Source organism: Anastrepha ludens, chromosome 3 (assembly GCF_028408465.1).
Source record: "Anastrepha ludens isolate Willacy chromosome 3, idAnaLude1.1, whole genome shotgun sequence".
NCBI lineage: Eukaryota > Metazoa > Arthropoda > Insecta > Diptera > Tephritidae > Anastrepha > Anastrepha ludens.
The window spans coordinates 17,597,134-17,612,272 of record NC_071499.1 but is presented as its reverse complement, the minus strand read 5'-3'; the positions used below and the strand labels follow the sequence as shown (position 1 = coordinate 17,612,272).

The following is a 15,139-nucleotide window of genomic DNA, read 5'->3' as shown; positions in this document are numbered from 1 at the left end:
TTCTATTTATAATTTTGCGGTTTCACGTACGGAGATTCGAACCCACGTCCTCCCGAATGGTACGCACCAAACTGTTTGGAAAACCTGTCGCTTTTATAGTAGTAAAGTTGAGGCTCTACATGCAAAAGTGTTGTAGAAAACTAGTGAGGTATTGCCTACTCGATTCGCTTGTGGACATCGCTGACTTCGTGGAAAATGAGTAGAACCAATTCAAATTCTGGAGGATTTTGAAGTTGCAAATTTATTTAAAAAACGTTCAGGACTCTCTTATCATTACCTTCTATATACATTTTTTCTTTCTCTGATACTTTTCTCCTTCCCTGCTTGACTATCTACCCCCTTTCAAGAACTTTAAATACAATGGGCTTTTTAGCCAGAGTGTTTTAGGAGCTACCAAATCTCCTGGTGCTCCTTGGTTCGACCTTTTCAAATTTCAATTCCATATACATTTTACTTCATCAAAAGGAGGGGCTTTACTCGCCAAGATCATTCAGCTAGAAGGAGCTCGGTCCCTGGCGGTGAAGCTGTCGAATCCGCCTGGTGATGTACAGGTAATCTCTAGAATATCTCAATCTGATAGCAACACACCCATATCGAGTTTCAGGCCGACGAAGCGATCTGATTCGCACCAGCTGGCAGCAAAGAGGTTGACACTTCGTCGTCAGTGCCTGCAATCTCTCCGTCGATTTGCGACTTGATCGAAGGCGGGGAGACCGCAACCAAGGGTAGTCCTGGTCTAGGCGAAGAGGTGTCGATGAATTCTAAAGTGCAAGCTTCACAAGGGTCTACTCTGGCAAAGACTGTCGCATCCAAGAAAATAGGGATTATACAACATGATTTCTCGGATGGCGTTTGGTCTACCAAGGAAATCTGTAAGGTACAAAAATGCATTCTTGATAAGATGTATGAATTCATTTTCAAGCCTGGCTGACTAGTTCTTCGCTGCCTGGACAACGAAGCAATAGCCTGGACCAAAGAGGCAATACCGGCTCCACAGGCTGAAGTGCCAAAGGCTACAGTCATCGTTCGCTACTTTCCAAGTTCAGTTTCGTGGCCTAACGAACAAGGTTTGAGGCAAATAGTGTCGCGAGACTCGGAACTTCGTATCAGCGAATGGCGAGTACTTCACCGGCTTCAAAATTGGTAACTAGTGGAGCTGTCACTTGTTCTGGACCCTAGTTCGGCTGAAAAAAACTGATGATGCGGCAAAGGTGCCGGACGATCAGCCATCAACTTCCGTAGCGGCTCGAGCTCTGTTAAGCATCCAGAAGCCAAAGGTGTGATGTAGCAACCAGTGCCAAAAAACCATCCGCCTTTTCTGGTCTGTGGAGAAAATGGGAAAGGAAAGACCCGAAGGCAGTGGAAATAAAGTTTAGTAAGGTTCGGAAGAGCCAGTCTGGGAAATAATACCCCATGGGACTCACCCCAAATTTTAGCCCTGGAGGTAGTTTATTTATTTAAACCTGCAGACAGTTTCGCAGTTATCAAATAAACCTCCACCGCGGAGAAGAAGCCTCAAAAAGGCTCAGTGTCATGGTGGAGAAAACGTTTATGAACTTTGTGGCCATTAAGGAACTGTGGGCCTCATATGGAAGCGTTAAAGGTTTGCACACAAAAATGTGTAAGTTTAGTTACGATACCAATGTTAACCTGCCCAGAGCGGCAATATTGATCGGAAAAAATATAAATTTTCTTCCAATTTCTTAGCTCATACAACGTGATCTGATGGCAGCACAGGCAGAAGAGGCCATTGCCCGAGGAAAAAGAGCGATTGTCCGGGCCTTGCTATCGCTTCTAGGTAGTTCTCGGCGACTACAGCCACTAATGGTCTATTATCGCAATCAAAATTTCCAATGGGTCACATGCTGCGACGTCCCACTGTATGGGGACGCACGGAAATCAATGTATGAGTTGAATCACTTCTTCATTTTACTTCTACTAATAATTTAGTGGTGACAAATAGAAGCGGTGGATGTCCTTGATCTCACTCTTACTAGCGCATTTAAATCAAATACTATTTCCAATTGCTACCCGCTATGAAATCTCTTTGTCTGATCTTCGGTATATTCGGTTGCTCGTTATATCAATTCCACTGGGAGCAAAACATTGGGGTTCTGAGTGGAAGAATTACTAACTCTGAGGAGCTTAATCTTGAAGTTAAAAAGTCAATAGAGGGAAAACCCTTACGTGCTTACCATTGCCTCTTACGTGGAACCATACATGGTCAAGTCCAAAATAAACAAGACTGAGCTAAGAGAAGCGGCAGGAGCTTTGTTCTAATAACTTCGAGTTTATTTATTCAAAATAGTCCCCTCTGGCCGCGATACACTTTTCGCCCGATCTAAAAGCTTTTCGAAAGAGTGTTTCAGGTCATTGACCCGAATGTCCTTCCGGATGTCGGTACAAACCTTTTGGATGACCTCTGTGGACGGAAAACGTTTTCCTTTCATGGCCAATTGCAATTTCCCGGATAGAAGTCACAGGGAGCCATATTAGGCGAATACGATGAGTGATTGTTGGTTAAAATGCGATTTCTAGTCCAAAAATCAGTCACAACAGTGGATCGATGAGATGGCGAATTATCATGTAATAAGCGCCAGCTTTCTCCTTGGCGGTATTCAGGGCGACGATGCGACAAATGCTTTAAAACGCCAAAATAAAAAATTGCATTGACGGTTTGGCCCGTTGGCACGAGCTCTAGCAGCGTAAAAACAAATGAGCTTCGACTCGATTTTTGACTTCTCCAAACGCGATTTTTTTGGGGGTGGCTCGGCTGCGGCCTTCCTTTCGGCATTTTGGCACTTAGTTTCAGATTCATCTTGGAAATTCCACGTTTCATCACCAATAAAGGAAGCTGTCGTCTTTTCTCGCCTCTTCAATGAAGTGTTTCGAATGTTGAATTCTGAGCAATTTTTGGTCCTCAGTTAACTTGTGCGGAATCAAACGTTCACAGACCTTTTCTAGACCCAAATGATCAGTTGAAATAAGATCAATCGATATTTTGGAGATATTCAATTCCGATCCCATGAATTTCAAAGATGATTTTGGTTAATTTTTGATAAATTTACGTAGAATTTCGATGCAGTTTTCGGTGATTACTGATTTTGATGGTCATTGTCATTTATATTCTCACAACCATCTCTGAAACGTGTAAATCACTCATGAACTCTGGCATCAGATAGACAATCATCGCCATAAACTTTTTTCATCAATTCAATGTTTAGGAAACATTTTAAAACAAAATTTGATATTAGTTCTTTGTTCGAAACGCATTTGTGTACCGATGACACAAACATACTGACACCTTAGACGCAATAACTTCGCTTCTACGGAACCGAAAGTCACTAACTCATTAAAAAGGTCAAAGATGATTTCACCTTGTATGTTTACAATTAGGCAGTGCAATAATGGAAAGCCAGTCAATGTTGATGAGGGATCTAGTTTCCATTCATTCTAGGCTAGACTTATCTAACTATTTCACAAGTGGGGTCCGTGGTCCATCTCTTATTGGTATGGCCGATGTTAACCGAATTGTTCCAGAACTTGCTTGTTGATAAAAACATGTCCACATACTGGACTGACTGATTTAGACCAGACCATACTTGTGGTGCACCGCTTAGCCAGCTCATTTAGAGTGGCTCTACATTCGATTGCTTCTTTGGGGGAAATATAATTGTTCTATAAAAATTTGAGCAGCTTGACTGTCAGAGTAGATAGTGAAATGACGGAAATTTTTTACTTGATTTTTTTTTTTAAATAACGGATCATCGAGGTAATATTTACAGTAAATTATAATAGAAATTACTAGAAAATATCCTCATCATCATCGATTTCTGTTTCTCCCATCGGAGCATAGAGCCTCCGTCAAACTGTTACATACTTCTAAGGCTTGTGTCGTATACATGCATATGCGCATACATACATACATATATGAATAGGTATATGTATTTATTTATATTGAATTGAAACATTCAATATGCGTCTGCTAAATTGGCTCGAATGCTCATTTGTTTCGCATTTGTGGCGTTGTTTTGCCTGTTACCTGTGAGGTCTGCGCATTGTGTCCGATAACAATGTTTTGACCGCAGTGTAACCAAAATATAGGATACCAACAACTGCATAAATGGTTGTGAACGATATAACCAAAACATCAGTGCAGCAATGCTATGAGCGCGAGGATATGCCACAGGATATCCATAATGCCTGCATGTTTGCCATTTGCCATTTGCCAGTTGGGCAGAAAATGCACAAATGTACGCAATCAACTATTGTCGCTGTTGCTGTTGTCCTTTGAATGGGCGTCATGTTGACATGTTCCACTAATAGCACGCGCAGCAACAACCAAACACAAGCCAGAGATTTACTTGTCACAGAGTTGGAGTTGCGTGTTTTGGTAACTTTGGTGGTCTGCAATTGCATTGTCTGCGATTACCGCTGTGCGTGGTGAGAGTCTGTCCGTGGTGTTGCCAAAACAATGTCTCATTATTGTTAAGACTCATTTAATGGTATTTTCAGTTTCGCAGTTTGTTGTTCTTGCTTTTGAGTTTCGACAATTCGTTACGTGGATTGTTTTATTGCAACCTTGGTGACATCTTTTTTAAAGGAAAATGTCTTGGAAATTGCCTAACTGCAGCATAAAATTTCCAACGAATTGAGGCATCACAATTTGACGGGCTCCGCTGTAGGTACTGCTGCTACATATTTAACGAATGTCTCTCTTTTGTGCCAGCGGGCGTGAGTTGCTTTGCGAGTTATACTGCAGTTACACATAGCGAATGGTGACTGTTAAAAATAACTTATGTATGTATGTATACTCGTATATTATTGCTTGATTTTATAAGCATGTCGCAATTTGTGGGCGTTTGTTTAGTAATAAACATTTCTACAAACCCAGCACGCGAGGACAATAGTCGCCATTGTTGTAAGATTGCGGTTAGCAGAGAGATTTGGCTGCGGTGATAAGCATTTTGCCGATGCGCATGTGACCACTGACCAGATGCGCTGGTAGAACGATTGGTGAACATTTTTCGAATTAAATGGAAACGAGAGAAAGATTGGACAATTGAAGCGCCACCAGCGTTATTGAATAATTTCACACATTAGTTGGCATGATTCATAGCAGTAAATATAAAAAAGCATTGAATAGTGCAAAGGAATTTTCTAAGAAACCCAAGAGGTGCTAAAGATTGTTTGAGAATTTTGGAAAGTATATAAGTACAAGACTCCGAATGCTTCCAATGCTTCACGTATAGTCAAAATGTACAACGTCTAATGAAAACTAAAAAGCAACGTTAGAGCTTGAGGTAGTTCGTATCGAAGGGAATCGGACCATTAACAATGAATTTAAAACTCCGTTGGGTACCAGGTGTTATTTTTAATAGCCCGCTATTTCGGCAGATGTCACTTTTGAAGCTGTCATTTTTTGATATTTGACAAGTAGATACTACGCCATTAATAAAAATGAAACGATAAACGCTTAAACAATGCATTATAATATTAAAATTCACTATAAAAATGGTGAAAATTTGGCAAAGACGGTTCGTAAAACTCGAACATTTTTGGGTCATCGTGAAGCACCTTGTCGGACCGCAATACAGAAATTGGTGAAAAAAAATTCGAAAATTCGAACTGTTGGGACAAGTTGGTGATGTGAAGAATAAAACCCGTGTACGTGGCTCAAGCACAGCCGAAAATATTGCTGTTGTGGCCGAAAGTGTTGAAGAAACCCCAGGTTTATCAATTTCTCGGCGTTCTTTGCAATTAGGCATTCCACAAACGTCATTACACCATATTTTGCATAAAGATTTGGGTCTTAAGGCTTACAAAGACCAGTTAACACAAGAACTCAAGCCGGCCGATCATCAACAACGTCGTGACTTTGCTTATTGGGTCGTTAAAATGCATGAAAATGATCCGGAATTCCATCGAAAAATCATCTTGAGTGATGAGTCCCATTTCCATCTCGGTGGCTTCGTCAACAAGCAAAATTGTCGGATCTGTGGTACGGTTTATGGTCCGGCGGAACATTGGACCTTACTTTTTCGAAAATGAAGCTGGAGCAACAGTTACGATTGTGTGCGCTATGTCGAGATTATTAACAATTTTTTATGGCCGGAATTGGATGGTATTTATCTGGACAACGTTTATTTTCAACAAGGCGGCGCTACGTGCGACACAAGCAACGAAACCATTCTTTGAATATCAAAATAACACCTCCTATTTGAAAATCCTATAACAGGAGGAAAATAGGCCAGACCTGGGTGCCTAACCGAAGGTTTTAAAAAAGGTACCCAACGGAGGTTCAAGCGGAAATAAATAAAAGCCTATAAGTAGCAATCAGCTCTTTAAAACTAAAACATGCGAGGAAGACCATGTTTAAGATCAGGCTGATCCGATCTTAATGTGGTTTCTTACACATTCTTACGACTTTCCAATAAGGGTGGGTCGGATGGAATAAAACAAGCTGTGTGAGAAGTATTTACGAAATTATTTTACTTTTTATTTTTCTGGTAAAGCATGGCTCAGTAAAAATTTATACGCTTAAAAATATTGCCAACTTCTGAAAGAAACTAGTGTTCGAAAGTTTTTATCTTGAAAGAAAGGATATTTATTATGCTTTAATTTAAATTAGAGTACCTTGTTGTGCTAAAAATGGCAAGCATTGTTATTAATCTACTTTATTAACCTTTGAATTTAAAGAACATTGAATCGTTTTTCTTTAAAATGCATCTTCTTTTCTTCAACTTGGCTTTCCCAATCACCCAAAATTTCTATTTAATGTAAACTCGATGGGTCAGACCAGAATTTGCCAGGTGATCTGTGACGATGAATGAAACGCTAAATTGCTCCTGGAGACACGGACACGCTCCCACGACAGTCGGTTCGATGTTACTGGAACGACGGGAACTTACATCAGGCACTCCCCCGTACATATATGGGTATGTTTTTGCTACTACAACATCAACCATAACACCAACACTAACAGCAACAACACTAACAACAACATCACACTCAAAAAACAACAACACCAACTACAAGAAATATAGAAACCCACCAACAACAACAAGTACACAAACGACAATAACAAAAACAACCCCAAAAACAATAATACCCAAAACATCAACAACAACAAAAATAATAATAACAATAACATCAACAACAACAGCAAAAACAACAACACTAACAATAAAAGCACCAACGAAAAACAGCAACAAATATACCGTTTATAGTAAATTTGTGATTTCATTATGGACAAATATCTTCCCTTTCAAGTCGCAGCTGCATATCATAACCTTTTCCCAAATTCACGAAATTTAAATTTTCACGGGGCCCATCTACATTTATTTTCATCTAATTTTTGGTCTGGAAATTTGCTCAGATCTAGTTTTACATGTGCTTCACCCTTTATAACAACACCGCCTTTGTTGTAAAAAAAGTCGGTGCGTCTTTTGCTACAAGGTTCTGTTTATCAGAACGGTTTGAATATTTCCTGGTACGATAAGATTTGAGCCCCTGATTTAAAAGAATTCGTTACGCTGGCTTCTACTTGTTTGTCATATTTTTCCCGACCGTAGTCCAACAGCTTAGGATTTTCCTGACTGATGCCAATATCTTCACCTTCAATGTCGGATCACGTGTCTTCATGACACCCATTTTAGTATTTGTGTTTTTTGTATGTATAGTTTTTAGTTTGGTATGATCATTTAATTGCGCTGTAAATAGTTATTTTTAGCCATTTTAGTCATTGGGCAAGTTTTGAATCGATTTTTGGGGGATTTCGTTCATAATTAGTTTTTGAGTTTCGCGCTTCATCGTCTCGAACCGAGAACTTATTAACAATAAAGCTAAAATTGTAAATATATTTTTAGGTACATTGATTACAAATACTTCAATATTAAAATTAAAAAAAAAATACTTCATTAAAAGCAGTAAAATGAGAAGCTAGAACTTCAACTCCTATAAGTTGCATTTCAAATGCAATGAACCGAACATTGCTCGTTGTTCATATGACTCGTTAAACATTTTTTGAAAGTTAGTAGTTTAACTAGCCTCCCTGTATCGTAGATTATCCAGAAAGAGAGTTACTTCAGAGGCCTTTTCGCCGGTGACTCTGACCATTAATTTCACATGTATTCACACACTGGTCCAATTAGTCGTTGTTCAGACAGCAACGACAATTTTTTCGTAAACAAATCCCAGTCGTAACCCCGATTACGTCAGCAAATCAGCTGATTCCTTCAAAACCACAGAAAAACATGACTTTTTACTGGGTTGACATTGAACAATTTGTGCACCGTGAATAGGCAACATTTTTTCATAGAAATGTAAGCACCAGAAGTATAGATATATTTAACGCAAATTCCATTCTTACGGCTTTATGAAATTCTAAGACTAAGCTAATTCAGTGATCAAGTCTCATATTTAGAGCTCTCTTTGTATATACATACATATGTATGTATATATGTACGGTTTCTACATACATATATATGACTCCTTTGAAACATCTTTTTTAATGCAGAAATCCCCAAATTTATAAATATATCTGATTCTGTTTAATTTCAACATTTTGCATTTCGATTTTTTCGGTTGATTACTCTAATATTTACTTGCATAACTTCAACGGCATTTTCCGCTAGCCTCTTCGCCTGTGATTATCTTGACCACCGAGGGGAAATACGAGCACAGCTCATATAACGCATTTTTCCACCATTTGGAAGGAGCGATAAGAAAAATACACACATACGACACCACTTCATGACACGCTTCATGCTCGAGTGGTGAACTCAGCACTTCGAGACAGACCACCGTTTGATCATCGATTTTGGACGGTGGCAGCGGCAGCGGCGACAAACACAAAAACCGCACGTGACCACGTAAAAGCGGGCGGTGATTGAAACCACAAACCGCAGGGCAAGCAACAATTCTAAATCATTGATTGAGACATGCATTTGTGCTCTTCCAATCGACCGAACAAATATTGGGCAGATGAAGTAAAATTTGCCTTCAAAACTGAAAAAAAAAAATTAAAAAATTTCCGCATGCGAGTTAATTGATTTACGAATGCAATTTTATGCTTATTGTCGGTAGATTTTCTTCAAACTTCACCGCCGCCAGCGTTGCTGTGAAAATTGCTGTCTTAAGCCGATTAGTGGCGAGTGGGCGATCCAGCTACGCAACCTAATACAGCTGGATGCCTGCGTGCTTCGACCAATTTGAGAAATTTCACACTTTTCGGTGGTCGCCTAGAAAGCAATGTGTTGGAAAGTAGCGAAATTACTCAATTTAATGCCAACTCACAGTTGGGAAAAGTCAATTATGGCATTTTACGCAAGATTTGTAATAGAGATATTGTCGCATTAGGCAAAGGTTATCATGAGCAGTGTGGCAATTATAGCGAGTTTCCTTTTTGCCACCCGGAAAACACTAATATTTTAATATTTTTGAGACGTTTGTAATTTTCTTACTTTAAGTCTGTTTTACCGTTTCCGGATTTTGCCTTACCTTCAGATTGGATGAGGAGTAAGCTGGCAAACGGGAATGGATAATTAAATTACTTAAACGTAGTTATACCTAAGTCTATTTGTACTGAGCGTCGAGGTTGAAGTGGACCACGCCTTTTTAATCATCCAACGGCCATTAATGAAGCTGAGGAATCGGTGGAGCCGAAAATTGGTCCGTTAACATTTACAGAAAAAATCTTTCAAAGTGCTCTAAAGCAAACTCTAAAATTATAAAAGTAATTGAAGACAATTTAAAATATATTTCTTAATTTAAATTATTTTTTTATAAAAATATAGTTCATTCTATAAAAAAAAAAAAATTATAATTCAAGTTTCATATTAATTCATCATTTTAACTATAGTTTAAGAAATACAAAAAATAATTATTTAGTTTCAATTTATTTTCAATTACAAGATTTCTAAAAATCTGGAAAACTTTCATCAAAATTTCAAAATTTTTGGTCAGAATTACCAAAAAAATAATTGGGTATGCAGCTTTATAACCCACTGAATTTTGGTATAATAAAATGCAAGTTCGAATTGGCTTAAAAATCACATTCACCATCGGTTCCTGTTTCTCTCATCGGATGGATTTTGGATAATTTTTCCCCTGACGTTGTAGCGCATTTCCTCCGTATAAAAGTGAATATCGTGTTTTCGCGCATAAACAAAATGCTTCCAAACATTCTTAATAAAACGTCTAAAGTTTGTAGGGAAATTGATGAATTCTTCTTTCTCAAAGCGTGTGCTACATATTGTGCCGCTGTTAACGTCCAAATGTTGTTGTTGTTGTTGTTGAAGCAGTAAGAGAAGCCCCGTCAGTGAAGAATATATCATCGGTCGTTTTCGTCAGGCTCATCTAAAGGTAGGCCCAGGAAATATGCTGTTTCGACAGGTTGGGTCCAGAGAGAGAGGGGTGTTAGATGAGTGGGTTTTAAGGGGCTTGCGAAAAGGTGATTAGTGTCGTGAAGGGTGCCTTCACATGCCGGGCATAAGTAAGGTATGTCAAGGCCAATTCTGGATAAGTAGAAGTTTAACCTGCTACAATATCCAGAACGTAATTGTGCCAGTGTTACGCGAGTCTTACGGGGAAGCTGAAGGTCTTCATCTGCAATGGGTAGTGGTTGGACTCCGATTACGACATTCACTGGACGGGAGCTTATGAAGGTGGTAACAGTCTCCCGGTAAATGTCGTTTAATGTCAGTCTAAACACTGTCCAGTTTAATAGGCCCCTGTTTGTCTTGTCCTGGATCTCGTCGGCGTAGGTGCCTTCTGTCGTGCCTTAAGTCCCATAGGGAGTGATCCACACGGTATGTGACCACGTGTTGCTCCCGTCAGCAGGCGTCTGTTGCCTTAACGGCTACTACCACCCCTGATAGGCCAGCACCACCAACCGCCACCATAACCCATTCCTCCACGGAAAGGAGACTATCGGAGCAACATAACTCCCCCAACACACCCGATCCTCTTATCACCAGCTCCAACCCCAGTGCGAGGACAAACCAGCGGCTCTTGGTCCCCCGCACAGTCTGCCCCGTGTGTCAGACTAGAATATCTCGGAACCTGGCTTCAGTCAAATGCAACTCTTGCAGTCGCTGGTGTCACTTTCGGAGATGCTCCGGTCTGCGAACCCGCAACCGCCCTCCGTGGCGCGGCCGCCCACCACCACCAGGCCGCAACAGCTACACCGGAATGCACAGCAAGCCCAACGTAGGCAACCCCACGCGCCCCTCCGTCCACGTGTTACTATCACCTTACCAAGAAGCTTCAAGCTTCTTCAATATAACTGCAACGTACTAACGAGTAAGGTCGACGAGATAATTGACTTTATGAGCCGACACAGTATCCCAATAGCTGCGGTCCAGGAAACCAAGCTGCATCCGTGATCACCAGGGATGGCTATAGCATGCACAGACACGATCGCTAGACCAGACCACTTGCCATTATCGTCTCAACTGAGAGACCCGCCGACTTCACCGATCCTATATTAACTTTAACAAAGCTAATTGGGCCGACTTGGCGGAGTTCGCCGAAAATACTTTCGCCACTTTTCCCAACCCCATCGATGTGCGCGCAGGCGAAAGCGCGTTCCGCAAGGTGCTTACAGGTGCTGCGGCTCGCTTCATCCCCGTTGGAAAGCTCAAGGACATCCTTTGGGAGTAGGATTTCTCTCAAGGGTCTTCAAGCTATCCTTCGCCATCCCACTACTGAAACCTGGGAAATCCGCCAACCAAGGGGAATATTATGGACCGATAACTCTCCTTTCCCCAGTAGTGAAGACGCTTGAAGCCCTCCTACTCCCACTTTTTACGAAACATCTGGCCCCAGCCCCACATCAGCATAGTTTCCGTCGAGTGCATAGCACCACCACTGCACTCACCGTCATAAACTCCCAGATAAACCGCGGGCTTAACCAAAACCGCCAGCGCGAGAGGACTGTCCTAGTAGCGTTGAACTGAAGAGGGGGTCCGCCAACTATCTGAGCGATCGTCACTCGTCAGTGATTTTTCGTGACCATACATCTAAACAGAGGAAGATTAAGCAAGGTGTTCCGCAGGGTGGTGTCCTTTCACTCTTGCTGTTCAACTTCTACATCTCGAAACCCCCCAGCTACCAAAGGAGTCTCCCTCACATACGCTGACGACTGCACGATAATGGCGTCGGGCAATGACATCGATGGCCTGTGCTCCAAAGTGAAAAACCACCTCATCGACCTTTCTCGCTTTTTCACTGCGAGGAATCTCCAACTTTCCCCCACTAAGTCCAAGGCGACCCTCTTTACCACCTGGACAAAGGGGGTCAAACTGTCGTTCAAGGTAAAAGTCGATGACACACCAATTCCGACTGTAAAGAACCCCAAAATTTTGGGTGTAACCTTCGACAGTTTGCTCTCCTTCTCAGCGCACACAACCGCAAATGCCACTAAAGTCCAAAATCGCAACAAGGTCCTAAAATCGCTTGCCGTTAGCACTTGGGGCAAATACAAATAATTGTTGCTATCGACATTTAAGGCAATTGGGCGGCCGGTTCTAAACTATGCTGCGCCTGTCTGGTCGCCTGGAACTAGTGACATGCAGTGCATAAAGCTTCAGACATGCCGAAACACTGCCATTCGGACTGCGACGGACTGCCTCCTGATGTCCCCATTACAACACCTTCAGAACGAAGCCAATATGCTACCTGTCAAGGAGCATAACAAATTGCTAAGCAAGCAGTTGCGGTTGGGGTGTTACCGCAGGTTTCACCCTTGAAAACACCTGCTTGAGCCAGAGCCGCCTCCCAGGTCTGAATAGGTCTTAAGGTAGCTCCACCCGTTGCACTTGTTGCACTTAACCGAAGTGGAGTTCGGGTGGAGCCGTTTATGGCATACGCAGCAATAGAATACTTCTGGCCCAGGGTTGGATTCAATACCAGCCCTGAAGAGAAGTATTTGGAGCAAAATTGCTGCGAGTCGTTGCTCCTGTGACGGTGTTGGTATGGACGTTGTTGTTGTTGTTGTTATTGTAGTAGCATAAGCATTCCGCAGCCCTATAATATACAAGGAATGCTGCTTAAGTGACAGTCCTTGGACGGTTATAAATCCTGGTCGCCCCCGTTACCTAGAACCGACTGTCGTGGGAACGCTTTACTTAGCTGTTGTGAAATCTGTAGTTTTAAGCCGACTCCGAACGGCAAATGATTTTTTATGAGGAGCTTTTTTTAAAGCAGAAATACTTCAGAAGTTTGCCATTGCCTGCCGAGAAGCGACATCGGTGGTTCGTGCACTACTGAATGGTAGTTCCACACCAATCCACTCGGCTATGACAGGCCGTTTTTCAATGCGTAGAACTTTTCTTTACTTTGATACCAATGTTTGTATGTATGTAAGTATGCATCGTTTCTGCATGTCACTATCCATAATTTTAGTACTTTCTCTACACCATAAAAGGCAAAAAAAAGAGGAAAACGAAAAAAAAAACACGAAAATACGCTTGTCACCTCCTGCAGCATTAGATTTCTGCCACACCTACCAATGCATTCAAAAATTGTTGTACATACATACACACCTACATGCATATGTATGTACATACACTTTGTAGACCGCGCTAAGTGTACTTGTCAGGCGTGTAATTTCCGATCAGCTAGCATTCGTTCCAAAGCAAGCAAAAAAATTTCCACCAATTTTCGTTTGATTTGCTCGATTTTCACATCAAGATTATTAGATTATTCACCTACGTATTATCTGCCATAAAGAACTTGTCTTTCGCACCATTTTTTTTGTTTTTTTGCATTTTCTGCCACACAGGAAATCATCAAAGCACTAATTTGTAGTTACGAATTTATACAAACAAATTTACTGTACCAATTACATACATAGAAATACATACATACATACATATGTACGTACATAGGAGCAGAACATTCGCGCCTATGTAGAAATAAGTTATCAAGCAAAGTGTTTATTTGATATGTTTCATATCCGGTCTGAGGTTACTCAATTGAAACTCTTATAAGCGCAGTTTTATCTGCTCTCAATACGAAGGCCTATTTCCGCTGGCTGTGTGACATTTATTCATTTCCATTATATGTAAATCCAAGTATGACTAAAAGTTGTTTCATATCCATAAAACTACAAGCATTTATGTATGTACATATGTACCTCTACATATTCCTTAAAAATAGAACTGCCTGACCCAAAAGTCACCGTCACCATAATCATTTCAGTGTTTGTTGATATACTTGTACGAGGGCAGGCTGATAGGTGGCTTGATTGACCACTTTATGGCGAAATTATTTAATATACAGCTGCTCACACTCAAAATGGGACACAAAGAAAAATTATATGTTGCCTTATTTGGAACTAAAAATCGAAAACTTCAGTTAAAATTGAAAATTCACGTTTATTATGCTCCTCTTTATTAAAGAAATATCAAAACGAAAGAAAAAAAAATACAGTAATTTCCATAAGAATTATCTGAAATTATTCATTTCATATTCTAGCTGCTTACAGCTCACCTCACACTCCAAGTAGAGAATAATCTCATGTTGCCATATTTGGTACTCAAAATTAAAACTTCAGTTAAAATTGAAAATTTTCATGTAAAACTTTTCTCTGTATTAAAAAAATATGAGAATAAATAAAAAAAAAATACAGTAATTTCCATAAAAATGTTCTAAAATTAGCAATTTCATATTTTAGCTGCTTAACGTTCAGCTGACACTCCAAGTGAAGCAAAAAGAAAAATCGTAGGTTGCCATATTTGATACTCAAAATAAAAATCGCGGTTTGAAGTTCAGAATTTCCATTTAATATAATATATTTTTTTTATTGAAGAAATATGAGACAAAACAAAAACTCAATCAATTCCATAAAAACAAAATGTATTCCATATATTCGGTTGGGAAAAAGAAATTCGTTGACCTCGCATTTCAGAGCTTGAGTACTCCCCCAGAGACAAGTAGTCTTTCAACGACGGAAAAGTTTATGGCGACCGTTTCTTTAAGATGTATATGAGTAATAATCTTTCATCACATTCGATTATCTTGAAAACGTATCGTCGAAATCACAGGAATATTAAATCCACTGAACGGTCATATTAGGACAAATATATCTCATACATTCTCGCGACAGCTGGCTCTACATTATCGGAACGACCCA

At 40.4% G+C, this 15,139-nt stretch overlaps 1 protein-coding gene across 1 annotated transcript in view; it reads right to left on the bottom strand.

Moving 5' to 3' along the window:
* Positions 1-600: 600 nt before the first annotated feature.
* Positions 601-15,139, bottom strand: part of LOC128856559 (40S ribosomal protein SA-like) — a 36,952-nt gene continuing 22,413 nt past the window's right edge. Inside the window, exon 2 of the mRNA XM_054091866.1 lies at positions 601-870. Within this exon, the coding sequence (XP_053947841.1) occupies positions 601-870 (270 nt within the window). The remainder of the gene's footprint in view (positions 871-15,139) is intronic.